This window comes from Enhydra lutris, unplaced genomic scaffold (assembly GCF_002288905.1).
Source record: "Enhydra lutris kenyoni isolate GAN:26980312 unplaced genomic scaffold, ASM228890v2 scaffoldscaffold90, whole genome shotgun sequence".
In the NCBI taxonomy this organism is placed as follows: domain Eukaryota; kingdom Metazoa; phylum Chordata; class Mammalia; order Carnivora; family Mustelidae; genus Enhydra; species Enhydra lutris.
In genome coordinates, this window is record NW_019154174.1 from 5,502,984 (window position 1) to 5,525,369 (window position 22,386).

Sequence of the window (22,386 nt, forward strand, 5' to 3'; positions counted from 1 at the left end):
GGGCGGGATTACCGGGGACCACGACTGCAACAGCAGAGGGTGAACCGGGAGCGCGCGGGCGCAGGTCACGTGGCGGGCGCGGGGGCGCGCGGGGGCGGGGCCTGGTGCGCACCGCTCCGCTGCTGGCGGGTCGGGCGGGAAGGGGCGGGGCCTCGGGCGGGGCCGCCGAGGGGGGGAGGCGGGCGGGCTGGAGGGGAGGAGTGGAGATGGCGGCGGGGGCGGCCCGGGGGGGCGGGGGGGGGGGGCCCGGGGGTCTCGGGGGAGGTGGAGGTAGTGAAGGGGCAGCCGTTCGACGTGGGCCCACGCTACACGGAGCTGCATTACATCGGCGAGGGCGCGTACGGCATGGTCAGGTGAGGGGGCGTTCCGGAGGAGAGGGCTCGTGGGTGGGGGGCCGGGAGAGATGATGAGTGCCTTCTGGGCAGCAGGGGAGACTTCCAGTGCCCTGAGGAGGCGGGGGCTTCACGGGACTGGGGGGCGTTCCACGGAGGGGGCCTTGGGGTGCTTTCTGGAGGAGGGGCGCCTTGTACGTTCTAAGGGAGGGGGCTTGGAGGCCCGAGAAGCGACCATTCTGTAAAGCCGGGAGGGACATCTAAGTGTCTGCGTGGGAGCTGAGTGGCCCTTAGGGACCTTAGGAACACGGGATGAGGCAGAGACACAGTATTCTTAGGGAGGTGATACCCTTAGTGAGGACCGAGTGAAGGACCCTACTCTGGGGAGAGGATGCCTTGGATTCTCCCAGTGAGGCCTGCCAAGGAGTTTAGGAGAGAAGAGCAGAGCTCAGGGCTGGGCAGGGTAGGGCAGGGCTTTGGGCCTGGTGCCAGGGGCCCAGTGAGCCATGAGGGGTCCAGGAATGTGTCCTTGCAACTTTTAGGAGGGGTCTGTGAGCTCTCTCTCATGCCCACTGTGTGCTCTGGGCCTTTGTTCATCTGAGAACAGCTCTCTTGCCTAGGTGCCTCGCCCTCACACCGGTGTCCACCTCATCCCTCCTATCCTGTCCCTCCTCAATGTGTCTGCCTCACTGTACCTCCTCCACTCACCTCCCACTCCCTGGACCTGTCTTGGGTTGAGAGAGCCCATCCTGGAGAGGGGAGGCTGAGAGGTCAGGGCAACTAGAATGGACAGGGTTGAGGAGAGGGGAAGTCAGTGAGCGGTCAGTCTCTTCCTCTGTTTGTGAAGTCACTGAAGGGCCGCCTGGCCCAGCTTTCTCCCTGGAGATCCCAGGCCTTCACAGCAGGAAGGAACCAGCATTGTTTATGACTTGGCCAGAATCCTCTACTGCTCCCTCCCCTCCCTGCTCAGGCCTGGGTGGGGCCACCAGGCCTGGACTCCCCCCCCCCGGCCCCCCCCATGTAAGGCCACACCAACATCTCCTCTCTGGTCCTCTCAGCTCAGCTTACGACCACGTGCGCAAGATTCGCGTGGCCATCAAGAAAATCAGCCCCTTCGAGCATCAGACCTACTGCCAGCGCACACTGCGAGAGATCCAGATCTTACTGCGCTTCCGCCACGAGAACGTCATTGGCATTCGGGATATTCTGCGGGCGCCCACCCTGGAAGCCATGAGGGATGTGTATCCTTCACCTTGGCCAGATGGCTGGCCAGGCATGGCCTCAGAGCTGGGCTGGGAGAGAGCGCTGGCTTGCTTTCTGTTTCCTTCTTCCCTGCCACACTCCAAAACAAACTCAGTAAATGAAACTTTCCAGCAGGAAAGAGACCACAGGGTGTAAGAGGGCTGGGAGGCCCGAGGTGAATCCTGGCTTGGTGAATCCTGGCCTGTGGCAGCCAGGCCATGTGCCCTTGGGCGAGTCTGTTCTCTGTGCTGTGCCTCATTTGGGGGGAGGGTGGGGAGGGGTTCTATGGGACCTTTGTCTTTTGACATCTGCAGTTCTGTGACATGACCCGGCCTCTGCCCACAGTCCTTGTTTAACAGACGATGATTCTTTCCTCTCCTGGTCCCCAGACTGGAAGGAAGGCAGAGAGGAAGAAGACTGCCCATTTCCGAGGGCCTACTATGAGTGAGGGCCAGCGAATGTCAAGTGCTTTGGCATTTCTTATTCTCTCTCCCAGCTGCTGTAGGAGATCGGTCTCACCAGCTCCATTTCAAAGATGAGGACACTGAGGCTCAGTAAGCCTGAACTCATTGGCTGCTGTGGCTGCCTCCTCTAACCTTCCCCCAGATGAGAACTGTCCTTTCTTTGACACTTCCTGCTCAGGGCCTCACCCCCGTCACCTGTGGACTTGCACTTTGCCCAGGGAGGGACAGCCTTGCCTTTGTCGCCCTCCCCCCACCTCCCACCCGACACTGCTTCCCTAGCTGGGCTGGTTGTCCACTTCCTGCCAGGCCCTGTTGTCAGTGGCTTGCAGCACCCATTACCTCTCCCCACCCGAGGCAGTCCCAGTTCTCCACCCAGATATGGGGATTTGTGCAGCACGGTCTGCGAGCCCCCACCGCAGGCTGTGGGCAGGAAATCTCCACACTCGCCCCCAGCTCGCCATGGGACCTTAAGCGAGTCACTGCATCTCGCTGGGCCTCCTCTCCTCTAAAACAAGCAGGATTGGTCCAGACTCTTCAGAAGGCCCTTTCCGGGGCTGATTCTAAAACACGGTCCAGATGCACCATTTCAGAGACCCAGCAAATGGCATTTATTTACTTACTTACTCACTTACTTAACGTATGTTTAATCTTTGTTTTCTCCTAAAATACAAAAGGACATTTACTCCTCCATCTTCTGATGTGTGGCCAAGCCCTCTTGAAGGAGGAGCGTGCTGTTGGGAGTTCTCTCCTCATTTGTCTTGCCCAAAGCATCCCCATAAGGCAGGCGTTTATTTTTAAGCAAACATTTATTGCATGCCAGATGGCGTTCGCACTATCTCATTGAACCCTCTCCACAGCCGTGTGGCTCAGGCATTTCTAACAGCAACACTAGTCCGTGTTTGCTGAGCACTTAAAAGATGCCAAGCCCTGGGCCAGGCTGGCTGACATAACGGGTCATCTCACCGAATCTTCAGGACTGCTCTCTAAAGAACCATGCTTTCCCTTGCTTTCCACATGGGGCAGTGGAGATGTAGACAGGTTCAGGTCCTAAGGCCAGTGAGCAGTGATTGGCGGGGGAGGGGGTGGCTTAGACAGCAGCAGAATAAACCCCAGAGCTGTTGCTTTTAACTGTGAAGCTCTTTTGCCTCCTACAGTTTTCCCAGTAGGGAAACTGAGGCCACAGAACTGAAGTACTTTCATTCAGTGCCACCACCCGAGGTGTGGCATAAGCCCTGAGCCCAGGGGCTGAGTCTGGGCCATGTACAGTCATGGGACGGGCTGGCAGATCCATGGAGTCTCAGGGGCAGTGGCTGGAAGGGGGGGTGGAGGCTAGCCACCAGAGCCTGTTCTTCTTAACCAAGTGCCCCCCACGCCCCGCTCCCCGGGGGTCTCGGGTGCCACCCTCAGCTACATTGTGCAGGACCTGATGGAGACTGACCTCTACAAACTGCTCAAAAGCCAGCAGCTGAGCAACGACCATATCTGCTACTTCCTCTACCAGATCCTGCGGGGCCTTAAGTATATCCACTCGGCCAACGTGCTCCACCGGGATTTAAAGCCCTCTAACCTGCTCATCAACACCACCTGCGACCTTAAGGTCAGAGCACTGGGTGCCTGTCCCCTCCTCCCAGGGCTCCGGGGCTTCCAGGTGACCGGGAGCCCCCTTGAATAGAACCTCACGAGCAAAGGGAACAGTGCGGGCTGAGACGTGGCAATAGGACTGCTTGGGCCCTGGGGCTTGGGCAGCGACCTTAGTAGCCTGGGTTGGCTTCCAGATCTGCGATTTTGGACTGGCCCGGATTGCCGATCCCGAGCACGACCACACTGGCTTCCTGACAGAGTATGTGGCCACACGCTGGTACCGGGCTCCAGAAATCATGCTTAACTCTAAGGTAGGGGGACCACCCACACCTGAAGGGAAGGGGCCAGGTCCCAGGCAGCCCTGGAGCCACCTCTGAGCCAGGCATGACCCCCAGGATCCAGGCCTTGTCACAAGACTCCAGCTGTTAGGCTCTGGAAGGAGGCCAAGCATTAGGTCCTCCAGGCCTCTGCCCTCTTCCTTCCTGCTGGTTTTGAGTCTAGATGGAGTAGTGGCTTCGCCCAGACAGCAGGGCCCTGTTGAGGCCGGCCCAGGAGCCCACTGCTTTCTCCTCCTCCCCAGGGCTACACCAAGTCCATCGACATCTGGTCTGTGGGCTGCATTCTGGCTGAGATGCTCTCCAACCGGCCCATCTTCCCTGGCAAGCACTACCTGGACCAGCTCAACCACATTCTGGGTGAGGGGAGGCCTGGCCAGCTATGTGGGGGGGAGACTAGTGGGAGGTGAGGTTTCTTTAGAACCCTCCTACAGAGCCCCTCCAGCATCTCACAGGATTTCAGTGAGACACAGACACAAACCCCCTTCGATAGATAGGAGACAGCAAGGCTACACCGCACACTTTGAAGGGCTCACATCAGGATTTGAACCCGGGGCTGCCCACATCCAGACCCCTTGCATCACAATAATACAGGCTGGGCGATAACGGTCAGGGCTCAGAGCTCATCGGTGCGGACTCTCGGTCTGGGTCCCTCCCGTTCCTGGACCAGAGAGGAGGGCTCTCACCAAAGCCCCTGCCTTACCCACAGGTATCCTGGGCTCCCCATCCCAGGAGGACTTGAACTGTATCATCAACATGAAGGCCCGGAACTATCTGCAGTCTCTGCCCTCCAAGACCAAGGTGGCCTGGGCCAAGCTTTTCCCCAAGTCAGACTCCAAAGGTGAGCAAGACACGGGGACTGGTACCGGATAAAAGCTCGGGGCGGAAGAGGGCCCACGCGCCAAGCCACTGCCTCAATAGACAGGACCCCGGGCACGAGAAGTGAAGCGAGTTCCTCCACTTGGAACTCCACTGGGAGTTCCTCTGGCCTTCTCTCTGACCCCTGACTCCTGCCCTTCCCTAGCCCTTGACCTGCTAGACCGGATGCTGACCTTCAACCCCAACAAACGAATCACAGTGGAAGAAGCCCTGGCTCACCCCTACTTGGAGCAGTACTACGACCCAAGTGATGAGGTGGGCTGGCCGTCAGCAGGGGGCGCTGGCGGGGGGAAGGGGGGCGGCCTTCGGTCCTGGCCTGAGTCTGACCTCTGCCACCCCAGCCAGTGGCCGAGGAGCCTTTCACCTTCGACATGGAGCTGGATGACCTACCCAAGGAGCGGCTGAAGGAGCTCATCTTCCAGGAGACAGCCCGCTTCCAGCCTGGGGCGCTGGAGGCCCCCTAATCTGGACAGACACTTCTGTTCCTGGGGGCCTGGTGAGTGCTCCCCACTGCCCATGCACGGGTTCACCCCGATACCAGTGTGCCCAACACACCCCCGTACAGTCACCGGCTTGTTCACGCCCACGAGGCAGGTGCGTGGTGGCAGCAGACAGGCTAGAGCCTGCCCAGGCCACAGCTGTGGGCCCTTGGTTCTTCACATCCTCTTCCTCTCCCCACCCCGAAAGTCCCCCACCTGGCTGCACCTCTTCATCCTCCAGGCCCTGTGGCCAGAGGTCCCTGAGGGTCCCTCTCCCCGATCTGAAGACCAGAGCCAGGTTTTGGCTCCCCAGTGTGGGCAGAGAGGGAGGTGGGGCAGTAACTGCTCTGGGAGGAGCCAGCAGTCCCCAGCCTGACCCAGATGCCAAGTTCCCTCGCACCTCGTCCGGGTCAGTGGTTCGCACACCCGCCCACACAGCTTTCCTTCCTCTAGTCTCTGTTCTGTCCTCCCGGCCAGCTACAGCCCAATGAAGGGAAGGCAGAGACATTCCTGCGCTCCAGCTCCAGCCCTGACACTTAGTAAGACCCGTGCAACATTGTGCAAGACTGCTCAGCTCTCTGTGCCTCAGTTTCCTGGGGAGAGCCCTGAGGACGAGAGCAGACACAGAGCCCTAAGCACTGTTGTCAGGGGTTTATATGTATTAACTCTTTGCATTCTCCAGCTGTCCCCTGAGATAGGCACTGAGACCCCCCCACAACATGTACACTTAACGGAAGACAAGGCTTGTCCTGGGCATTCATGAGGAGGAGATGATGGAGGCAGAGGTCAGGGCTCTGGCAGGCTCTCTGGTGGGTGCTGACAGTTCTTTCCCACCTGCCTTTTTGTTTAGGCCTTGCCTGCCCCTCTCCTGCCGGACTGTTAGGAAACGGACCCCGTGCCCCACCCCGACCCCCCCGGCGCCCTGGGCAGGGCAGAGGGTGCGCCCGGCCACCTTCCCCGGCTTCGCTCTGGCCTCCTGCTTCAGGCCGGCCGAGGCTCCCTGTGCCCCACCTCCCCTCCCAGGACCTGAGGGGCTTGGGTGGCTCCAAAGCAGATTGCCCTCTGCTGCTTGCCTTCGTCTACCCCCACTATCACAGTCTCTGGTAGTTCTGGAATGGAAGGGATCTGGCCACCCCGGGACCTACTGAAGGTCCCTGGTTGGTGGGGGAGGGATGGGGGATACTAGGTAGGGACTCGGGGCGGCCCTGACCCATGAACACCCCACCCCATTTTCCCTGAAGGAATATTCCTAAGGCTCAAGGGCTAGTGCCCCTGAGGAGCAGGGCCCAGGCCTAAACCCCCTCCCCCAAAGCCCCCCTGTCTAACACCCCTGCTGCCTCTGTGTGTGGGTGACCAGAAGTGGAGCGGGGACACAAGGAGAGCCCAGCGCCCTCACCCACCCCTGCGCCTGTATCTAATATATAAATATAGAGATGTGATTATGATGGCCATGGCTCCGTCTGTGTCCGCCGACGCCCCCACCATGACCGTTGCTTTGAGGACTGCCGCACCTGCCTGGCCACTTCCCAGCTGTGTGGTTTTACACACTTCTGGTGACCATTGGCTCCCCAGCTGGCCAGGGTTGAAGATGGGATTGTCAGGAGCGCCACACTCCTGGACAGCGTGGGGTCCATTTTGCCCTTAGTCACTGTCCTCTCCCCTCCCTAATGGCTTCCCGTCGAACTGGCTGGGGGTGATTCGGGGGTGACTCAGGGACATCCTCCACACCCCCGGATTCTCTGGAAATGGCTTGGGCAGCCTGTCATATACCCCAGCCACAGGCCCCTGTGGCGGGGAGGGGGAAGCTCGTAGCAGCCCCAGGGGCAGTGGGGGCCTTGTTTCCCCGCAATGTGGCCCAGGGGAAGCAGGGGTGCCGGGAGCTGGGAAGGGTCTCAAGGTGGGAGAGCCAGAGCTGCCGGAAGCTTCTCCTCCCGCCTCTCCCCCCATCCCTAGCCGAGCCCTGCAGCCTGGCCCCAGGCCAGGAGCAGGCTCAGCAGGTCCCAGGGGTGTGGTGGCGACCGGTGGCGGAGCCAGCCTAGCCTGGCCAGACAGTCCGCTGAGGCAGTACAGTCCATCCGGAACCGCGGCGTTGACGCGGCGGGAGCCCCGAGAGGCAGCGTGGCCATGAGCTCTGTGCTGTATTACGCCCTGCCCGCCCTGGGTAGCTATGTCATGCTCTCCATCTTCTTCCTGCGCCGGCCTCGCCTGCTGCACACACCCCGGGCGCCAGCCTTCCTGCCGCGCCTGGGGGCCCACCGAGCAGGTGAGCTGGGCACAGGGAGAAAGAGAGGATGGTGATGGCGGCCACGTGGGTGGAGTCGGGAAGCAAGGTGCCAGGGTGGACGGCAGTGGGAGAGGTCCGGGACGGCACGCTGTTACAGAGGCAGAGCCTGAGGGAGGAGGAGAGCAGGGTGGCAGGGCGGGATGTGGAAGGGGGAAGGAGAGGCAGGGGGTGTGGGGAGAGGAGGGAGGCCCCTGGGACCCACCCAGTTGCCCCACACAGGATCGGGAGAGCGGCTGGAGCACACCTTGGAGGCCATGGAGAAGTGAGTGTGTGCACCTGCCACCCAGGCTGCCCAGTGAGGTGGGCCCAGTGGTGCACTGTATGACACCAGGGGCACCACTCCGTGGCCCAAGTGACTGGGGCCCCCTGGAGGTGTGCAGCGCAGAGCCTGCACGTCCCGCAGTGAATTCTGCCCCACACTGCCCTCCACCTCCCCACCGCCCTGTGGGCTGGCCTGCCCCTTTCCCTGGGCCTCCCTCCCCCGCACTGACCTTCACTCCCATAGCTCCATGGCCCAGCGTTCCGACTTCCTGGAGCTCGACTGCCAGCTGACCCAGGATGGTGTGGTCGTGGTGTCACACGACGAGAACCTGTCTCGCCAATCAGGCGTGAATAGGGACGTGAGCAGCCTGAACTTTGAGGTGGGCCTCGCCCTAGCCCCACTACTGTACCTAGAGAGCCACCATGCCTCCACACGTGCCTTCTGGTGACTTCCTCCCTGTTCTTCCCAGGAGCTGCCCCTCTACAAGGAGGAGCTGGAGGTTTACTTCTCACCAGGTGAGAGCGTGACCTTACCAAGGGGTGTCATGGCCTCGGCCTCCTGCCCTCTCTTCTTCTCAGGGACTCTGACTCTCCTGCCAGGTTCCCACCCCACCCCACCCCACCCATCCCCTTCTGACCCCTCCTGCACAACCCACTTAGGCCACTTTGCACACGGGACAGACCGGCACATGATGAGTCTGGAGGATGTGTTCCAGAGGTTCCCTCGGTTGCCCATGAGTGTCGAGATCAAATCGGTAAATGAAGAGCTCATTAACAAGGTGAGGCTGCAGACGGGGGTGGCCAGGGGCTTGGGGCTGGAGAGAAGCCTGACTCCCTTTCATCTCTTCCTCCTCCTCTTCCTCATCCTCGCAGGTAGCGGGCCTGGTGAGGCACTTTGACCGCAATGAAATCACCATCTGGGCCTCAGAGAAGAGCTCGGTCATGAGGAAGTGCAGGGCTGCCGTGAGTCCCTGCGCCTTCGCTGCTCCAGCGGCCCCTCCTCCCAAGAGCTGGAGGCTCTGGGGGCCTAGGCTGGACAGGTCTGGGGTGTTGTGGAAGAACTGGCCCTGAGCAGGGTCTCAAAGGGGAAGATTTGGAAAGGAGAGGTGCTGGGGAAAGTGTGAGCAAAGGCGTGCTGGTGGGAAATGGTGGGGGGTGGGGTGGGGAGTGTAGGGTGCCGGTGCAGTTAGGCCTAAACACTGGGCCAAGCTCACACTTTTGATCCTGCGGGCACTAGAGCTTCCTGAATGCCCAGCACTGTTCCCCCCTGGAGCCTGAGGCTCCCATCTGCCTGAGGCTCCCGTCTGCTTTCCCAGAACAGACTGACCCCCCTCCCACTTCTCCTTGCCTCCTAGAACCCCGAGATGCCGTTTGCCTTCACGATAAGCCGAGGATTGTGGTTGGTGCTGGTGTATTATCTGGGGTTGCTGCCCTTCACCCACATCCCGGAGAGGTTTTTCATCTGCTTCCTGCCCACCATCATCAATAGGTACTCCCAGTGTCCCGGTTTCCCTTCTGCATCTCCCCTCCACCCCGGTCCCCCAGATGCTTCTGTCCTCAGATAAAGACCCCCCCCCACCTCAGGCCTCATGACGCAGGGTCCCCAGCTCCCTAGCCATCCTCAGGGATGAACCCCAGGGTCCTCTGAAGACTGGTTCTCAGTGAGCATTCAGGAATACCAAGGTGGGGGGGGCGGGGGGGGCACAAACCCCCTGGAAACTCTATGTGAATGTGTGTTGAGGTGGAAGGAGTCTTAGGACAAAGTATTCACTTATTCATTCATCCAACAAATTTTTATTGAATGTCTACTCTGTTCTAGGTGCAGTTACACTAGTAAATAAGATATGGGTGGGGTAAGGCCCCCCTGAGCTTACAGTCTGGCTGGGAGACAAATATTAACCAATTATAGTATCGGTCTGTGATTCTTGAAAGGAAAAGCAAGCTTCCTCCTGCTGGGGGACCAGGGTTAACAAAGTAACAGCTGGGTAAAGTCCCGCCATTTGGAGACTTTGCCAGCTCTTAAGCCTGCGCCCCCCGCCCCCCGCCTTTCTGAGAACTCTGTGGCAGCTCTGAATGCTTCCTTCTCCCCTCTGCTGGCCTGAGGGAGGCTCCCAGCTAGCCCCCACAATCCTTTGCTACAAAGACATCATTAGACCACAGGTCTTGGTCTACGTAACTTTTATACTGGGTTTGCAAAGTGTCTTCCCATCCTTTAGTTGATTAGAGCTTTACGTTGTGGCAACCCAGAAGTTAGAGGAATCGTGACCCCCACAGTACCCACGGAGAATCTGAAGCTCAAGGAGACTCTGTAATTTGCTCCCAGCCACACAGCTGGAAGTGCAGGACCCGAGGTTGCCTGGGTCCCACTCCAGAGCCTGCGCTGGCTCGTTATATAAAGGGCCTCCACAGTCATCCCTGAAGTGGGCTGATCAGGGCAGGTAGCGGACTCCTTGAGCATTGTCTGGCCATGGGAAGCCAGCGGGCCCAGTCAGGGGACCTTCAGACACTTGCAGCCAGCTTGAGACTCAAGCTACATTCTGGCCTTGGCCCTAGGGCCACCACCAGTGGGCTGTGACACCTTGGGCAGGTTCCTTCAGCTCCCCCAGACTCAGTTTCCACTTCTGTAAAACGGCCAGGAGGGGGCGCTTGCAAAGTATGGAGGCACGGACATGGGAGTAGACTCACGGATCAACGAGGGACCTGTTCTCTGGGGCACCTGCAAAGTGGTGCCAGGGTAACCCTGGTCAGGGGTCACTACCACCCCACCCCTGCGACAGAGTGAGATGCAGGGGACTGACCATGACACCACCTCTCTGCAGGACCTACTTCCCATTTTCCCGCCGTGGGCTGAACAAACTGGCAGCTGTGGTTTCCAAATGGTGAGGGGGTGAGAATGCTGGGTGGCGTGTCCCTATGGAGACCTCCCACTGCCCTGCCTGGTCCCCTCTCGTCATGGCCTCCACCTCCCTCTCCCTACCAGGTTAATCATGAGGAAGAGTCTGATCCAGCACCTGGAACAGCGAGGAGTGCAGGTGAGGCTGGAAGGCCACCCCCTTAGCAAGTGGGTGGTTCGCATCCCGGTCACAGTTCTGCCACCAAAAACCGGTCACCTGGAAGTCTTAGTCTCTTGATCTGTGAAGTGGGGGTAATGGTGTATTTAACTAGTATCTCCTAATGGTTTGGTAAGTGTGAGCCATTATCATCATGATGATGGTGGTGGTGTATTGAACCTACTGTCCCGATTCTTGATGAGAGGGGGAGCGGGGCTGGGAAAGGACCTGAGAAGGGCAAAACCAGCTTGGCCTGCTCCCCGCCCCTCCCCTGGGCAGCCACTTTGACCAGGTCACTGAATTAGCAGACCTTTGTTGAGAATGCACTATGTTGCAGGCCCTCCCCTCCCAGGGAGCTTACCATCAAATCAGGGGCAGAGGAAGGAAGTGAGGCAGACAATTGCAGGGCACCGAGTGGACAGAAAGGAAACAGCGCTGTGGTCAGTAGGGTCAAAGGAGGCCTTCCAGAAGAAGTGAGGAGCTGGCTCACAGGGAGAGGAGAGGGAGAGCATCTCCAGCAAGAAGCTGGGCATGTGGGAGAGCTGGGAGAAGCCAGAGGCCAGGGCCATCGGAGGCACCGAGAGGGGTTCCAGCAGGCCGCAGTGTGAAGGCTGGGGAAGGCAGCGAAGGGTGTGGCAGGTGGCCTGGGAGCATCAACAAGGAGCCCGGACTTCAGCCTCAAAGAAGGGATGCTTCTGAGGGCCTGAAACAGGGGAGAGGCCTGATCCAGTTGGGTGACCCCATTAAGGGTCACTCTGGCCACCATGTGGCAAAGCAGAGCCTCAGGAGGCAGGTGCTGTCACTGCCAGGTGTCGGGTGTAGGTGGCAAGCGGGGGGACAGGTGGGGGAGTTGGCAGACAGGCCGGGACTCCACCACCACGGGAGGGTGATTAGCACCCCCTCCCCCGTGACTCCGAAGTTTGCCCCATCATTCCCATCTGTCACGTTAAGAAACCGAGCGGTCCGGTGACTTGCCCAGGGTACAGATACCATCTGTTCCCACCTCCGTGCCCACAAGAGTGGACTCAGGCGACAGGGAAGACGCCGAGCAGCAACTAATTGGGGTAGGCTGGGAGATGCTGGCGTGCTGGTGGATGTGCCGCAGCCAGCTTTGCAGCAGAGAGAAAGAGGGGGCTTGGGTTTGAGCAATAGATGACTTCCCTAGAGCAAGGTGCACGTGCTCTCACCTTGCCCAGTTTCCGGCAGCCAGCGTGAAATCACTGAGCAGAGTTTGGGTGGTATTTCCACCTGACATGCTCAACAGATGAGAGTAACCTCCAGAGGTTATTACCATTACCAGTACGTAATGGTAACGTGCAGTAAAATAATTAGGAAGAGAAGAGTTTGGAGTATTTATTACCTTCGTTTTAAAGATCATTATTGAATTACAAGTTTATAGAATTTAGTATTTCATAATGGCTGTGTTTAATAACCAGCTTGCAAAATTCCTGGCGGTCTCACAATCCACCCCAGCGTCCCAGTGCCGGGAGCTCCCCACAGAGGAGGAGAGCTCCCCCACCATCAGATGCAAGGGGAAGTTCCAGGTAAACTGTGTCAAACTGTGAGCCCCTCCGTCCCACCCAGGTGATCTTTTGGTGCCTTAATGAAGAGTCCGATTTTGAAGCAGCCTATGGCCTGGGGGCCACCGGCGTCATCACCGATTACCCCACAGCCCTGAGGCGCTACCTGGACAACCACAGAGGAGCTGCCCAGACCTCGGAGGCCCTCACCCTCTCCTCTGTGTCTCTTCCCCAATAAATGTCATCTTCAGAGTCACGTCTTGGTGTTTGGGGGGCACAGGTGGGAGGAGATCCTAGCCCACTGCAAGATGGCAACTGAGGGCCAGAGGCCAGCCGAGGGCCAGAATTTGGGGCCTGACCCACTGGTTCCACTGCATTCCAGACCCAGAGTAATGCCACCACACCCTGTGCCAATCTGGCCTCCACTGTCCTCAGGAATGTCCCTTGTAGGAAGGAACAAGGCCTCCTGTCCCTTCAGAGCCATGGGTTCCATTCTCCTGAGGCCATGAAGAACCCCAGGCACACAGCAAGGAACTTCATCTGGGCCTGTGGACCTCCTCACCAGGCTGCGGAAGGTAGACATGGCCTCAGAGGCTGAGTCCTTGGTGCCTGGCTCCTGCCTCATCCGGTCCAGCCTTCCACTCCTGGGTCTAAGCCAAGAGCGGCCCCAACCTCCTCAGCCCTCTCCAGCCCTAGTACCTTATTCACTGACCAAATCGCATCTCACAACCATTTGTTGACTGCTCTAGGCCAGGCAGCATCCTGGGGCCATGGCAGGGAGTAAGAGGAGTCTAGTAGGGTAGATGCCTGGTAAACTAACCGAGCCTGCAGAGGCAAGGACATCAAAGAAGGCTTCCTCGAAGGGAGGATGCTCGACAGTAGGAACTGGCTTGCTCCGAGGCTCTGGCTCCCAGAGGCCTAGCGCAGATGGGCACCCTTAGCTCTTCTGTTCTGAGAGCCTTTCCCCAGTGCCTTTTGCTAGGGCGAAGACCGTGGAATCCGACCAAAGTGAATCCCAACTTTGCCCCTTCCCAGCTGGATACCTCGGGAGAGCTGCTGGACCTCTTTGACCTCCGCTCCCCCGGAAAATGGGAACAATAGCGAAAGCTGCCTCATAGGATCGCTGCGGGGATTAAAAGAGTGGGGCACGGGCGGTGGTTAAACGCGGATAATTACGGATATTATTACCCCGGGGGCGCGCGTCCGAACACCATTCCCCTCCTAACCCCGCGTCGGGTCTCGCACCGCAGAGCCGAGCCCCTTCGAAGACCGCGGGAGGCCGGACGCGCCACGGGACCCAGCCCGCCGGGCCGACCGGCTGGGTTGAGGGGCCGCAGCCGCATTTCCGGGTGGGCCGGAGCGGGGAGCAGGGGGAAGGGCAGGCCCGGCCTGCGCTGGCCGCTGTGTGACGCGCCCCCTCATTTGCATGCGGCGCGCCGATTGGCCACGGCGACCGCCGGGACCAGCGGCCGGCCCCCTCCCCCTCCCGCCGCAGCGGCGGCAGCAGCTGGTCTCGGTGTAAACAAGTCGCGGCGGCTGCGAACCCGGGCCGGGGGGGACGGCGCCCACCAGGAGCGCCCTCCACTCCCAGGCCAGGCCACCCCGGCGGATCGGGCCCCCGCGCGCCCAGGCGAGGTGAGGCCCGCATCATCAGGACTGCGCGTCGCCCCGCGCCCCCGCCCCGCCAGTGAGGACTGCCCCCTTCCCCCGGCGTCCGTCCCCCACCCCAGCGCCCCAGGTGAGCCCCGGGGTCTCAGGTAAGGCTCCGCGATGCAGGTAAGAGCTCCTCAACACTGACAAGGCCTCAGCGCCCCCCCCCCCAGGTAAGAGCCCCTCCCCTCCTAGGTGACACCCTCCACCTTCAGTGAGGGCCTCTGCCTTCTCCAGGTGAGGGACCCTCTTCCCAGGTGAACTCCCTGTACCTCGAGTGGAGCCGCGTCACCCCCACCCTACCCCCGCCCTTGGCAGTTCAGGTGAGGTCCTAAGGACCATCCAGTTCCTAACCCCTCCATACTTTACCCCTAAACCAGAACCGACAGCTCATCCATTCTGAAGCCCCTTCCTCCAGCTTCAGCTGTCAGGTCAGCAGGGGTGAGGCCGGAAGTAGATGGGTGACTCACCTCAGGCTCCTCCAAGCCTCAGTTTCCCCATGATGCAACTTGAGGCCTCCTCAGTGAGTCAAGACTGAGCCCGCTGTGGCCCCCGGAGAAGCTGCTGGCTCTGGGGAGAGGAGACAGCAGCCAAGTGTGACAGAGCATCCCCATGGCCCTGGGTGTGCCTGCAAGTGCGTGGCCCAGGTCCTGACAGCCCACTCACTCCCTCCCTGGCAGGCACTGGGCTCCCTCTGCTCCCCGTGGGCTGCTCCCCGCGTGGGGCCACTGCCCCCGGCCCCCGCCATGGTGCGGATTTCAAAGCCCAAGACGTTTCAGGCCTACTTGGATGATTGTCACCGGAGGTATAGCTGTGCCCACTGCCGCGCTCACCTGGCCAACCACGACGACCTCATCTCCAAGGTAACCAGGTCACCGTTGGGGCTAGAATGAGAGACTAGAAGGGCTACCTGGCAGCTCTCCACCAATGGCCCTGACTCCCTTCCTTTCTCCTTCCCACCCTTTAGTCTTTCCAGGGCAGTCAGGGGCGTGCCTACCTCTTCAACTCTGTGTGAGTATTCGGTTCCCCTTCTTTCTTTCCGTGACCTCTGTTGGGACCTGTGACCCCCGGCATCATGCTGAGACTCCTAGAGTCCCCTGATTCCAGTTGGAAGATGCTATCGCCCTTCTCTTGGATGCTAAGGACAGACACAGTTGGATACAAGCTGGGGGGGGCTTTGTGATGGCGGGACCCTCCCTGGGACTCCCCCCATGTCCCCGCAGGGTGAACGTGGGCTGCGGGCCAGCCGAGGAGCGGGTGCTGCTGACAGGCCTCCATGCTGTCGCTGACATCCACTGCGAGAACTGCAAGACGACTTTGGGCTGGAAATATGTGAGTCCATGACCTCTGACCCCAGGCTCCCCTTGACCCAACCTCCCATCACCTCTTCTTCACAAGCAGTCACACAGTAATCTTTCAGAACCCACAGGCCCAGCTCCCACAAGTCAGGCTGTCTTTTCATCCCCTGACCATGCTCTGTTCTGTCACATCCTGCAAGGGCTTTTAGAATTTTTCTCTCCACCCATCCCTCTCCTCACAGACACACGCATGCCCATTTTACAGATGAGGCCATCATCCGAGTGACCATTTATTGAGGGCTTATGGATGCACTGTTGTGTGTGCCTGGCACACTTTCTCTCATTCCATCATTACAACAATCCTGTAGGTAGGGTCTGTTGTTAACTCCACTTTACAGAAGCAGAGAAGGCCCAGAGATGTTAAGTAACTTTCTCAAGGTCACACAGCTGTAAGGAACAGCATAGGGACCAGAATCCTGGTGGTGTGTTTGTTTTTAACTCCACATACTTGATGGCCAGCTTCCACTGCCATTCAGAGGTTCAGGGAAGTTGCCCAGGACCCCACAGCAACATGGAGCTTGGGTCCATGAGCCTCCTTTTCACTACCCTCATTGCCACAGCTGCTGTCCAGGGTCTAATTTCACTACCCTGCGTTTCATTTCCTTATCTGGCAGTGGAGGAAAAGGCCACAACCTGGCACCCAAAATAGTTATGGGGATCAGATTAGATGCAGCAGAAGAAGACGGTCTTGGGAAATGGCAAGGGCCAGGACTCCTCAGGCACTACTCAGAGCTGCGGGCCCTCTGTGGGGTGGATGTCCCAGGTGGAGGCAGTTCACCTAACCTGAGTTCACCCTTGGCCTAGCCACAGATTTGCTCTGTGCCCCCAGACGGATGTCTCAGCCTCTCTGGACCGCTGACAGATAAAGAGATGGCCCAATCCAGGGGTCAAAAATTCAAGGGCTTGCATGTCTAAGCAAGTATGCAGGCTTGCATACTTTGGGTTTGCAAAAGGGGCAACATAGCTCTGGGGAGGGACGGGGCAGTCCATGGCAAAGTGGAGTGAACCCGGCCCACCTGTATTTTAGTATTTCAAAGTCATTTTTTCTAAACTCTGCTGGCCAAACAAAACACATGCATAGGTCAAAACTGGCCTTTAGCTACCAGTCTGTAATCCCTGGACCTTTTAAAAACTTCCATAGTCTCTCTGTTGGAACCGACATTAGTACTTAAAAACTACCAGTAATTCAGAAAGTTCAGTCTGTCCCATTAGTGAGAGACTGGCTCTGTCAGTTACTAGCTCTGTGTCTTGTGGCCAGGTGGTTTGGCTTCTCTGCATGACAGTTTCATCATATGTAAAATGGGGCCAGTCATACCTGCTCCTCAACCCTGATCCCTTTTGGTAAAGCCCTTGCTCCAGAGATGACGTCCTCTCCCCTCTTTCCAGGAACAGGCCTTCGAGAGCAGCCAGAAGTACAAAGAGGGGAAGTACATCATTGAACTCAACCACATGATCAAAGACAACGGCTGGGACTGACCCCTGCTCCTGCCGCATGTGGCTCGAGCCCGGCCTGGCCGCCAGGGGGCGCCACTGGCTTCCCTCCACCAGAAGGGAGCTCTGGACCCTCAGGGCCCCTGCAGAGGAAGGATCCAGCTCCTGTACATATATTTTATTGCATGCACTGTGACCTTGGGGGGCGATCAGAAGGTGGAAGACACCCCCGCACCTCCCTGCGATCTGGCTGGCTTGGATCTCGTTTTTAACCCCTTCGTGCCCCGCCTGCCCTATAGATATGGCCTATGTGCTGCTCCCCCAGCCCCAGTGCACCGTCTGCCCTTTGAACTCCTCCCACCGGGCCCCTCTTACCCCACTCCTGTCTGCTCCCCTCGTTCTGTAGCGTTTGTACATAATAAAACAATGGAGTGGAGACAGCCCCAGGCTCACGTGGAATCCTGGAACAGGGGACTCAAATGCAGATTCCTGCCTCTATAGACCTGTTCTTTTCTGGGCCCCACATGGCATGGGGTAGGCACTGCGGTCAAAGCCGTGAGTCTGCGCTCCGGGGGCTCAGCCATCTGAGACCCAGGACCGATCCCACAGCCCCGGAGGTTCCCGACCCCACTAGGCCTACTGAGGCCTTGACCTCGGCTGATCAGCGCCTCCTCAGTTTTAGCGTTTTGCCGCCGCCTAGAGGCAAGCTCTCCTGGGAGGCGAACGCGCCACCAGTTTCACCGCCCCTCTCGTCGCGACTACACATTCCAGCGGCCCCAGCGGCATCTGTCCGTCTCCTCTCTTCTGAATCTCGGCGCTGGGCCTGCTGGGAAGTGTAGTTCCGAGGGTTCCCCAGAGCGGGACCTTCTGGGAAATCCCGGCTCCAGCCGTCAGAGACTGTAGAGCTGTGCGTGCGTCTGCACTTCGGAGTTTCTGCGGAGGGTGGAGGTTTTGCGGAACGGGAAACAGGAAGGAAGGACTCCAGGGGTTCGGGCCTCGGCTGCGGACTCCTCGAGGTCCCCAGTGCCCCGCGTAACAACAAGCTCATGCCGAGTTCCTCCAGCCCTGCTCTTTTCCTCCAGTCATGCTTCATCCCTCCAAGCCCTGGCTTCCAAGTGGAGGGGGCAGGGGGTACCTGCTAGAAAAGTCTGAGGCGCCAAGGTCTGCCCCAGGACTCTAGGCTCCATCCCAGGGTCGAGGCCCCGCCCCTCAGTAGCTTATCCCTAGCCGGGGCTCCCCCCGTGGGAACGGGGACCAGCTGGCCGGAAGCGCCAAACTGCGTCCCTGTCGAGCCCCGGGGATCAATCAGGCCGAGGAGTTAATTATGTAATGAGGGGGCAGGGGGTCGGACCTAATGAAGCCTGGAGTGGGGGGAGAGAAGGGGAGGGTACCCAGGTATCCGGCCCCCTCTTGGACCCCTTCCAGGCCCCAGGGGTCTCCACCCCAGCCCAACTCCAGGGCCCCAAATAGGGGAGGGGCTGTGATCCTGGGTCTGGAAGGGGCTGAGCTGTGAGCTATAAAGGGGGCATCTCTCAGCACCGGGGGACTGACTCTAGGCAGCGTGACCTGAGGCCAGAGGGGAGTACTCCATGTACCATCCACGAGAGTTGTACCCCTCTCTGGGGACAGGCTACCGCCTTGGGCCCCCCCAGCCGGGGACAGATTCCAGCTTCCCGCCTGCCCTGCCAGAGGGCTACCGCTACCCTGGTGAGCATGGGGACCAGTTCCTGTGTCGGGACTGCTGGGGGCTGTGGCCCTCTGCTGGCTCCTCATTCTGCCCCCCATCCCTTCTCCAGATCTGGACACTCCCAAGTTGGATTGCTTCCTCTCCGGGATTGAGGCTGCTCCCTGCACCCTGGGCGCTGCCCCACCCCTGCCCCCGCTGCCCCCAGCCCTGGGCACTGAGCCAGCCCCCCCAGCCCCTGAGGCCCTTCATTCACTCCCCGGAGTCAGCCTGAGCCTGGAGAACCGGGAGCTGTGGAAAGAGTTCAATTCTGTGGGAACAGAGATGATCATCACCAAAGCTGGGAGGTGAGGGGCTGGGCCAGGGTCAAGGGGCCCAGTGTGTGCCTGGTTGGGGGGGTCTCCTGGGAAAGGCAGAGTTCCTGGTAATGGGGCTAGGTCTAGGGGTTGCTAGAGGGTCTAGAGCTCTGCCTAAGTTCAGGGTGTGAGTGTGGCCTGGGTCAAGGGTTACTCTAGGGCTGGATCGGGGTCATTTGGTGGCAAGGGTCGAGGGTCAGTCTGTGGAATCTGTAGCTGGTTTAGGGACCAACCTATATAGCAAGGGTCCTAGGTCAGTCTGGGCCTGGGTCAGAAAGTCTGGCTGGGTGATAGAGTCATCAGTGGCCCAAATCGGGGGTCAGCCTGCGGCCAGAGCCAGCACTGACACTACCACTAGGGTCAAGGGCCAGCCAGTGACTGGCATTCAGGGAAGTCTGGCCGGGATCAGGGTCAGTATATGACTAGGTCTTGGGTCACTCTGGAGGCAGGGATGTGGCCAGTGTGTGGCCCGTGTCTTTCCAGTCTGGGAACTCGGGCCTGAGCATGCTAAGTCCTCCGTCCCAATGCGGGCAGGACGTTTTTTTTTTCCTGAACCAGGTTTGGCCAGCAGTGTAGACTCTGGTACTGGAGATTAGGTGAGGAGACCAGAGTGGGGAGCAGCAGACTCCCGGCAAGATTATAGGGACAGAAGTGTGTCACCACTGCTTCTGTGGATGGAGTTAGAAGGGGCCAGGAATCGGGGGTCCTGGCTCTGGTCCTAATCTGCCCCATGACCCTGGTCAGATCTCCTGTCTGTTCTGTTTCCCGAGTGTAAAATGGGATGAGACAAGCCTCCAGCTCCAAGACCCTGCCGTCTGAATTCTAATTCCACCTCTGTGGACGTTTCTCTGCCAAAGCTGGGTGAGCCCACGGCGGCTGTGTCCCCTGCCGGCGCTGTGCCCCCTCCCAGCCCTAGCCGGTAGCGCCAGGCCTCTCCCATCCCCTCCTCTGTCCAGGCGCATGTTTCCTGCTTGCCGAGTCTCAGTCACTGGCCTGGACCCCGAGGCCCGCTACCTGTTTCTTCTGGATGTGGTTCCAGTGGACGGGGCTCGCTACCGCTGGCAGGGCCGGCGCTGGGAGCCCAGCGGCAAGGCGGAGCCCCGCCTGCCTGACCGCGTCTATATTCACCCCGACTCTCCTGCCACGGGTGCCCACTGGATGCGGCAGCCTGTGTCTTTCCATCGTGTCAAGCTCACCAACAGCACCCTGGACCCCCACGGCCATGTGAGGCCCCAGCTGGCGGGGAGGACAAGTTGAGGGGTGGGTGTGGGGGCCCCCCTGGGCGGGCAGGGAGTCACCTCGGTCCTTCTCTCCCAGCTGATCTTGCACTCCATGCACAAGTACCAGCCCCGCATCCACCTGGTGCGGGCCGCCCAGCTCTGCAGCCAGCACTGGGGGGGCGTGGCCTCCTTCCGCTTCCCCGAGACAGCATTCATCTCTGTGACAGCCTACCAGAACCCGCGGGTGAGTGACCTCGCTTCGGGGAGTGTGTGTGGGGGTGGGGAGGGGATGGAAGGGTGGGCTCTGCCCTGGGCCGTGGGAGCTTTGACCCTGGATGTGTGTCCCCAGATCACACAACTGAAGATCGCCGCCAATCCCTTTGCCAAGGGCTTCCGGGAGAACGGCAGAAACTGTAAGAGGTGGGCACTGTTCATTCATTCCCTCGTTCGTTCAACAAATGCTTGTGAGCCGACCACCGTGTGCCAGGGACACAGCAGTAAGTAAAGACATTTATTTCCTCGCGGCTTCCCATTTAGCACCTGCTGTGTGCCAGGCACAGTTCTAGACGCTGGAGACCCATCCGTGAACAAAACCAAGGGCCCTGCCCTGATGGGACTGGTCCTCTAGGGGACAGAGTAGGCAGGTCAACAGAGAGAAATAAGTAAAATATAATATGTCAGGGATGGGTTCTAAAGAGAAAAGAAATAAAGGCAGGAAGGAAGATAGGAAGGACCGGAGTGAGGTCTGTATTACTTTGAGAGTCCTGGTCAAGTCCTGGAGGACCTAGAGTGGGTATCCGAGGAAGAGCGGGCCAAGAAGCGGGAACAGCCTGTGCGAGGGCCCTGAGGGAGGAGTGTGCCTGCAGTGCGACTGGAGAGGAAGAGGCAAGAGAGGTGAAGGGGAGCCACGTTACGTTGGATAGTGGAGGTTTATTTAGGACTCGCCTTCTATTCTGAGTAGAGTTCAGCTCCCTCAGAGTCGTCCTTTGCCCTCAAGGTGGGTACAGACAGGGAGCCATCCATCAAAAGGTCACCCTTACAAATGTAGACCGTGGACAGATGTCGTGAGGGAGGTTGTGCCATGCCATGGGAGGTCGGGAGGACTTCCCTGAGGAAGTGAGACAAGAACGGGAGCTGAGACAAGGATGAGCTAAGGAGGTGAGCAGGGGCAGACGGAAGAGGACTCCAGCTAAGAGTGGCTCGGCAAGCGGGGCGGGATGAGCTGGGTTCAGACCATGCCCTCGCTTTCTAGCTTGGGGAGCCTTTTCCCAAATGCAATACACACAGCAGGAAACCATTGGAAAGTTTTAAGGGGGAAATTGAGCCCGACTCTGCCACTTTCTAGTCACTTAGTTCTCTGGCCTTCGATTCCTTCGTATGTAAAATGGGTATAATAATGGCACCTGCCCGAAAGCGTCCCTGGTGAAATGCTTGGCACCTGGCAGGTGCTATTATTACCATCATCATCATTATCATCATCGTCGTCGTCGTCGTCACTGTTCTCCAGGGAGCGAGATGCCCGTGTGAAGAGGAAACTGCGGGGCCCAGAGCCTGGAGCGGCAGAGGCCTATGGGAGCGGAGGTGAGCGCAGTCTCCGTAGTGATGGGTGCCGGTCCTCAGGTGCCAGTCCTCCTTAGCCCAGTCTATCCTCTCCATCTGCCCAGATGCACCAGGCGGTCCCTGCGACTCCACGCTGGTTGGGGACGTCCGTGAGTCAGATCCAGAGCAGGCCCCGGCCCCCCGCGAAGCTGCTCCGGCCCCAGCTCCTCCGTGCGGCGGCTCCAGCGCCGAAGCCTACCTGCTGCACCCCGCGGCTTTTCACGGGGCCCCCAGTCACCTTCCAACCAGGCAAGTGGGACAAGGGCACAGAGCTCGGCTCCTCCAGGTTGGGGGTCCCTTTCCCCTATTCTGACACGTCTCTTTACTTCAGGAACCCCAGCTTCCCTGAGGCTCCAGACTCGGGGCGTCCAGCGCCCTACTCAGCTGCGTTCCTGGAGCTGCAGCCTGGGCCAGGGGGCTCGGGGTACCCAGCCGCTGCCCCCCCAGCACCCTTTGCCTCACACTTCCTCCAGGGGGGCCCCTTCCCCATTGCCTACCCCGGCCCTGGGGCTTACCTGGATGTGGGCTCCAAACCAATGTACTGAGGTCTCCCTGGGCCCTCTGCCTCCCCCCACCCCACCCCATCTTCCATCACAGACCTCTGCCGCCCTTCCCCCAGGCCTGTGGCCCCATCCCTTCCACTGGCCCCATCCCCCACGCC

At 59.5% G+C, this 22,386-nt stretch overlaps 4 protein-coding genes across 6 annotated transcripts; all 4 read left to right on the forward strand.

The window, feature by feature from the left end:
• Positions 1 to 206: 206 nt before the first annotated feature.
• LOC111162236 (mitogen-activated protein kinase 3) lies at positions 207 to 6,227 on the forward strand. The gene is given in 10 exon segments (XM_022526505.1): positions 207 to 241; positions 243 to 353; positions 1,391 to 1,573; positions 3,446 to 3,635; positions 3,814 to 3,930; positions 4,200 to 4,314; positions 4,664 to 4,795; positions 4,979 to 5,088; positions 5,175 to 5,329; positions 6,163 to 6,227. Coding segments are annotated over 9 exon segments (1,116 nt in total). The 3' UTR covers positions 5,298 to 5,329; positions 6,163 to 6,227.
• A 1,207-nt stretch (positions 6,228 to 7,434) lies between these two features.
• Positions 7,435 to 12,679, forward strand: LOC111162237 (glycerophosphodiester phosphodiesterase domain containing 3). The gene is made up of 10 exons (XM_022526506.1): positions 7,435 to 7,575; positions 7,816 to 7,858; positions 8,102 to 8,237; positions 8,328 to 8,373; positions 8,518 to 8,636; positions 8,731 to 8,820; positions 9,213 to 9,346; positions 10,677 to 10,736; positions 10,838 to 10,889; positions 12,492 to 12,679. The coding sequence occupies exons 1-10, from the start codon at positions 7,437 to 7,439 to the stop codon at positions 12,663 to 12,665; spliced, it is 993 nt and encodes a 330-aa protein (XP_022382214.1). The 5' UTR covers positions 7,435 to 7,436; the 3' UTR covers positions 12,666 to 12,679.
• A 1,481-nt stretch (positions 12,680 to 14,160) lies between these two features.
• LOC111162241 (yippee like 3) lies at positions 14,161 to 17,307 on the forward strand. 3 transcript variants are annotated; one of them, XM_022526513.1, is made up of 5 exons: positions 14,161 to 14,600; positions 14,758 to 14,940; positions 15,045 to 15,088; positions 15,301 to 15,409; positions 16,822 to 17,307. In XM_022526513.1, the coding sequence occupies exons 1-5, from the start codon at positions 14,535 to 14,537 to the stop codon at positions 16,909 to 16,911; spliced, it is 492 nt and encodes a 163-aa protein (XP_022382221.1). In that variant the 5' UTR covers positions 14,161 to 14,534; the 3' UTR covers positions 16,912 to 17,307. The 3 variants fall into 3 exon arrangements, with proteins under 3 accessions (XP_022382221.1, XP_022382223.1, XP_022382222.1); XM_022526515.1 differs by having other exon boundaries at positions 14,203 to 14,400; XM_022526514.1 differs by having other exon boundaries at positions 14,203 to 14,940.
• A 1,148-nt stretch (positions 17,308 to 18,455) lies between these two features.
• On the forward strand, positions 18,456 to 22,270 carry LOC111162332 (T-box 6). Its single transcript, XM_022526691.1, has 8 exons — positions 18,456 to 18,573; positions 18,663 to 18,897; positions 19,863 to 20,130; positions 20,224 to 20,370; positions 20,476 to 20,546; positions 21,634 to 21,707; positions 21,791 to 21,974; positions 22,057 to 22,270. The coding sequence occupies exons 1-8, from the start codon at positions 18,456 to 18,458 to the stop codon at positions 22,268 to 22,270; spliced, it is 1,311 nt and encodes a 436-aa protein (XP_022382399.1).
• The last annotated feature ends 116 nt before the right edge of the window (positions 22,271 to 22,386 follow it).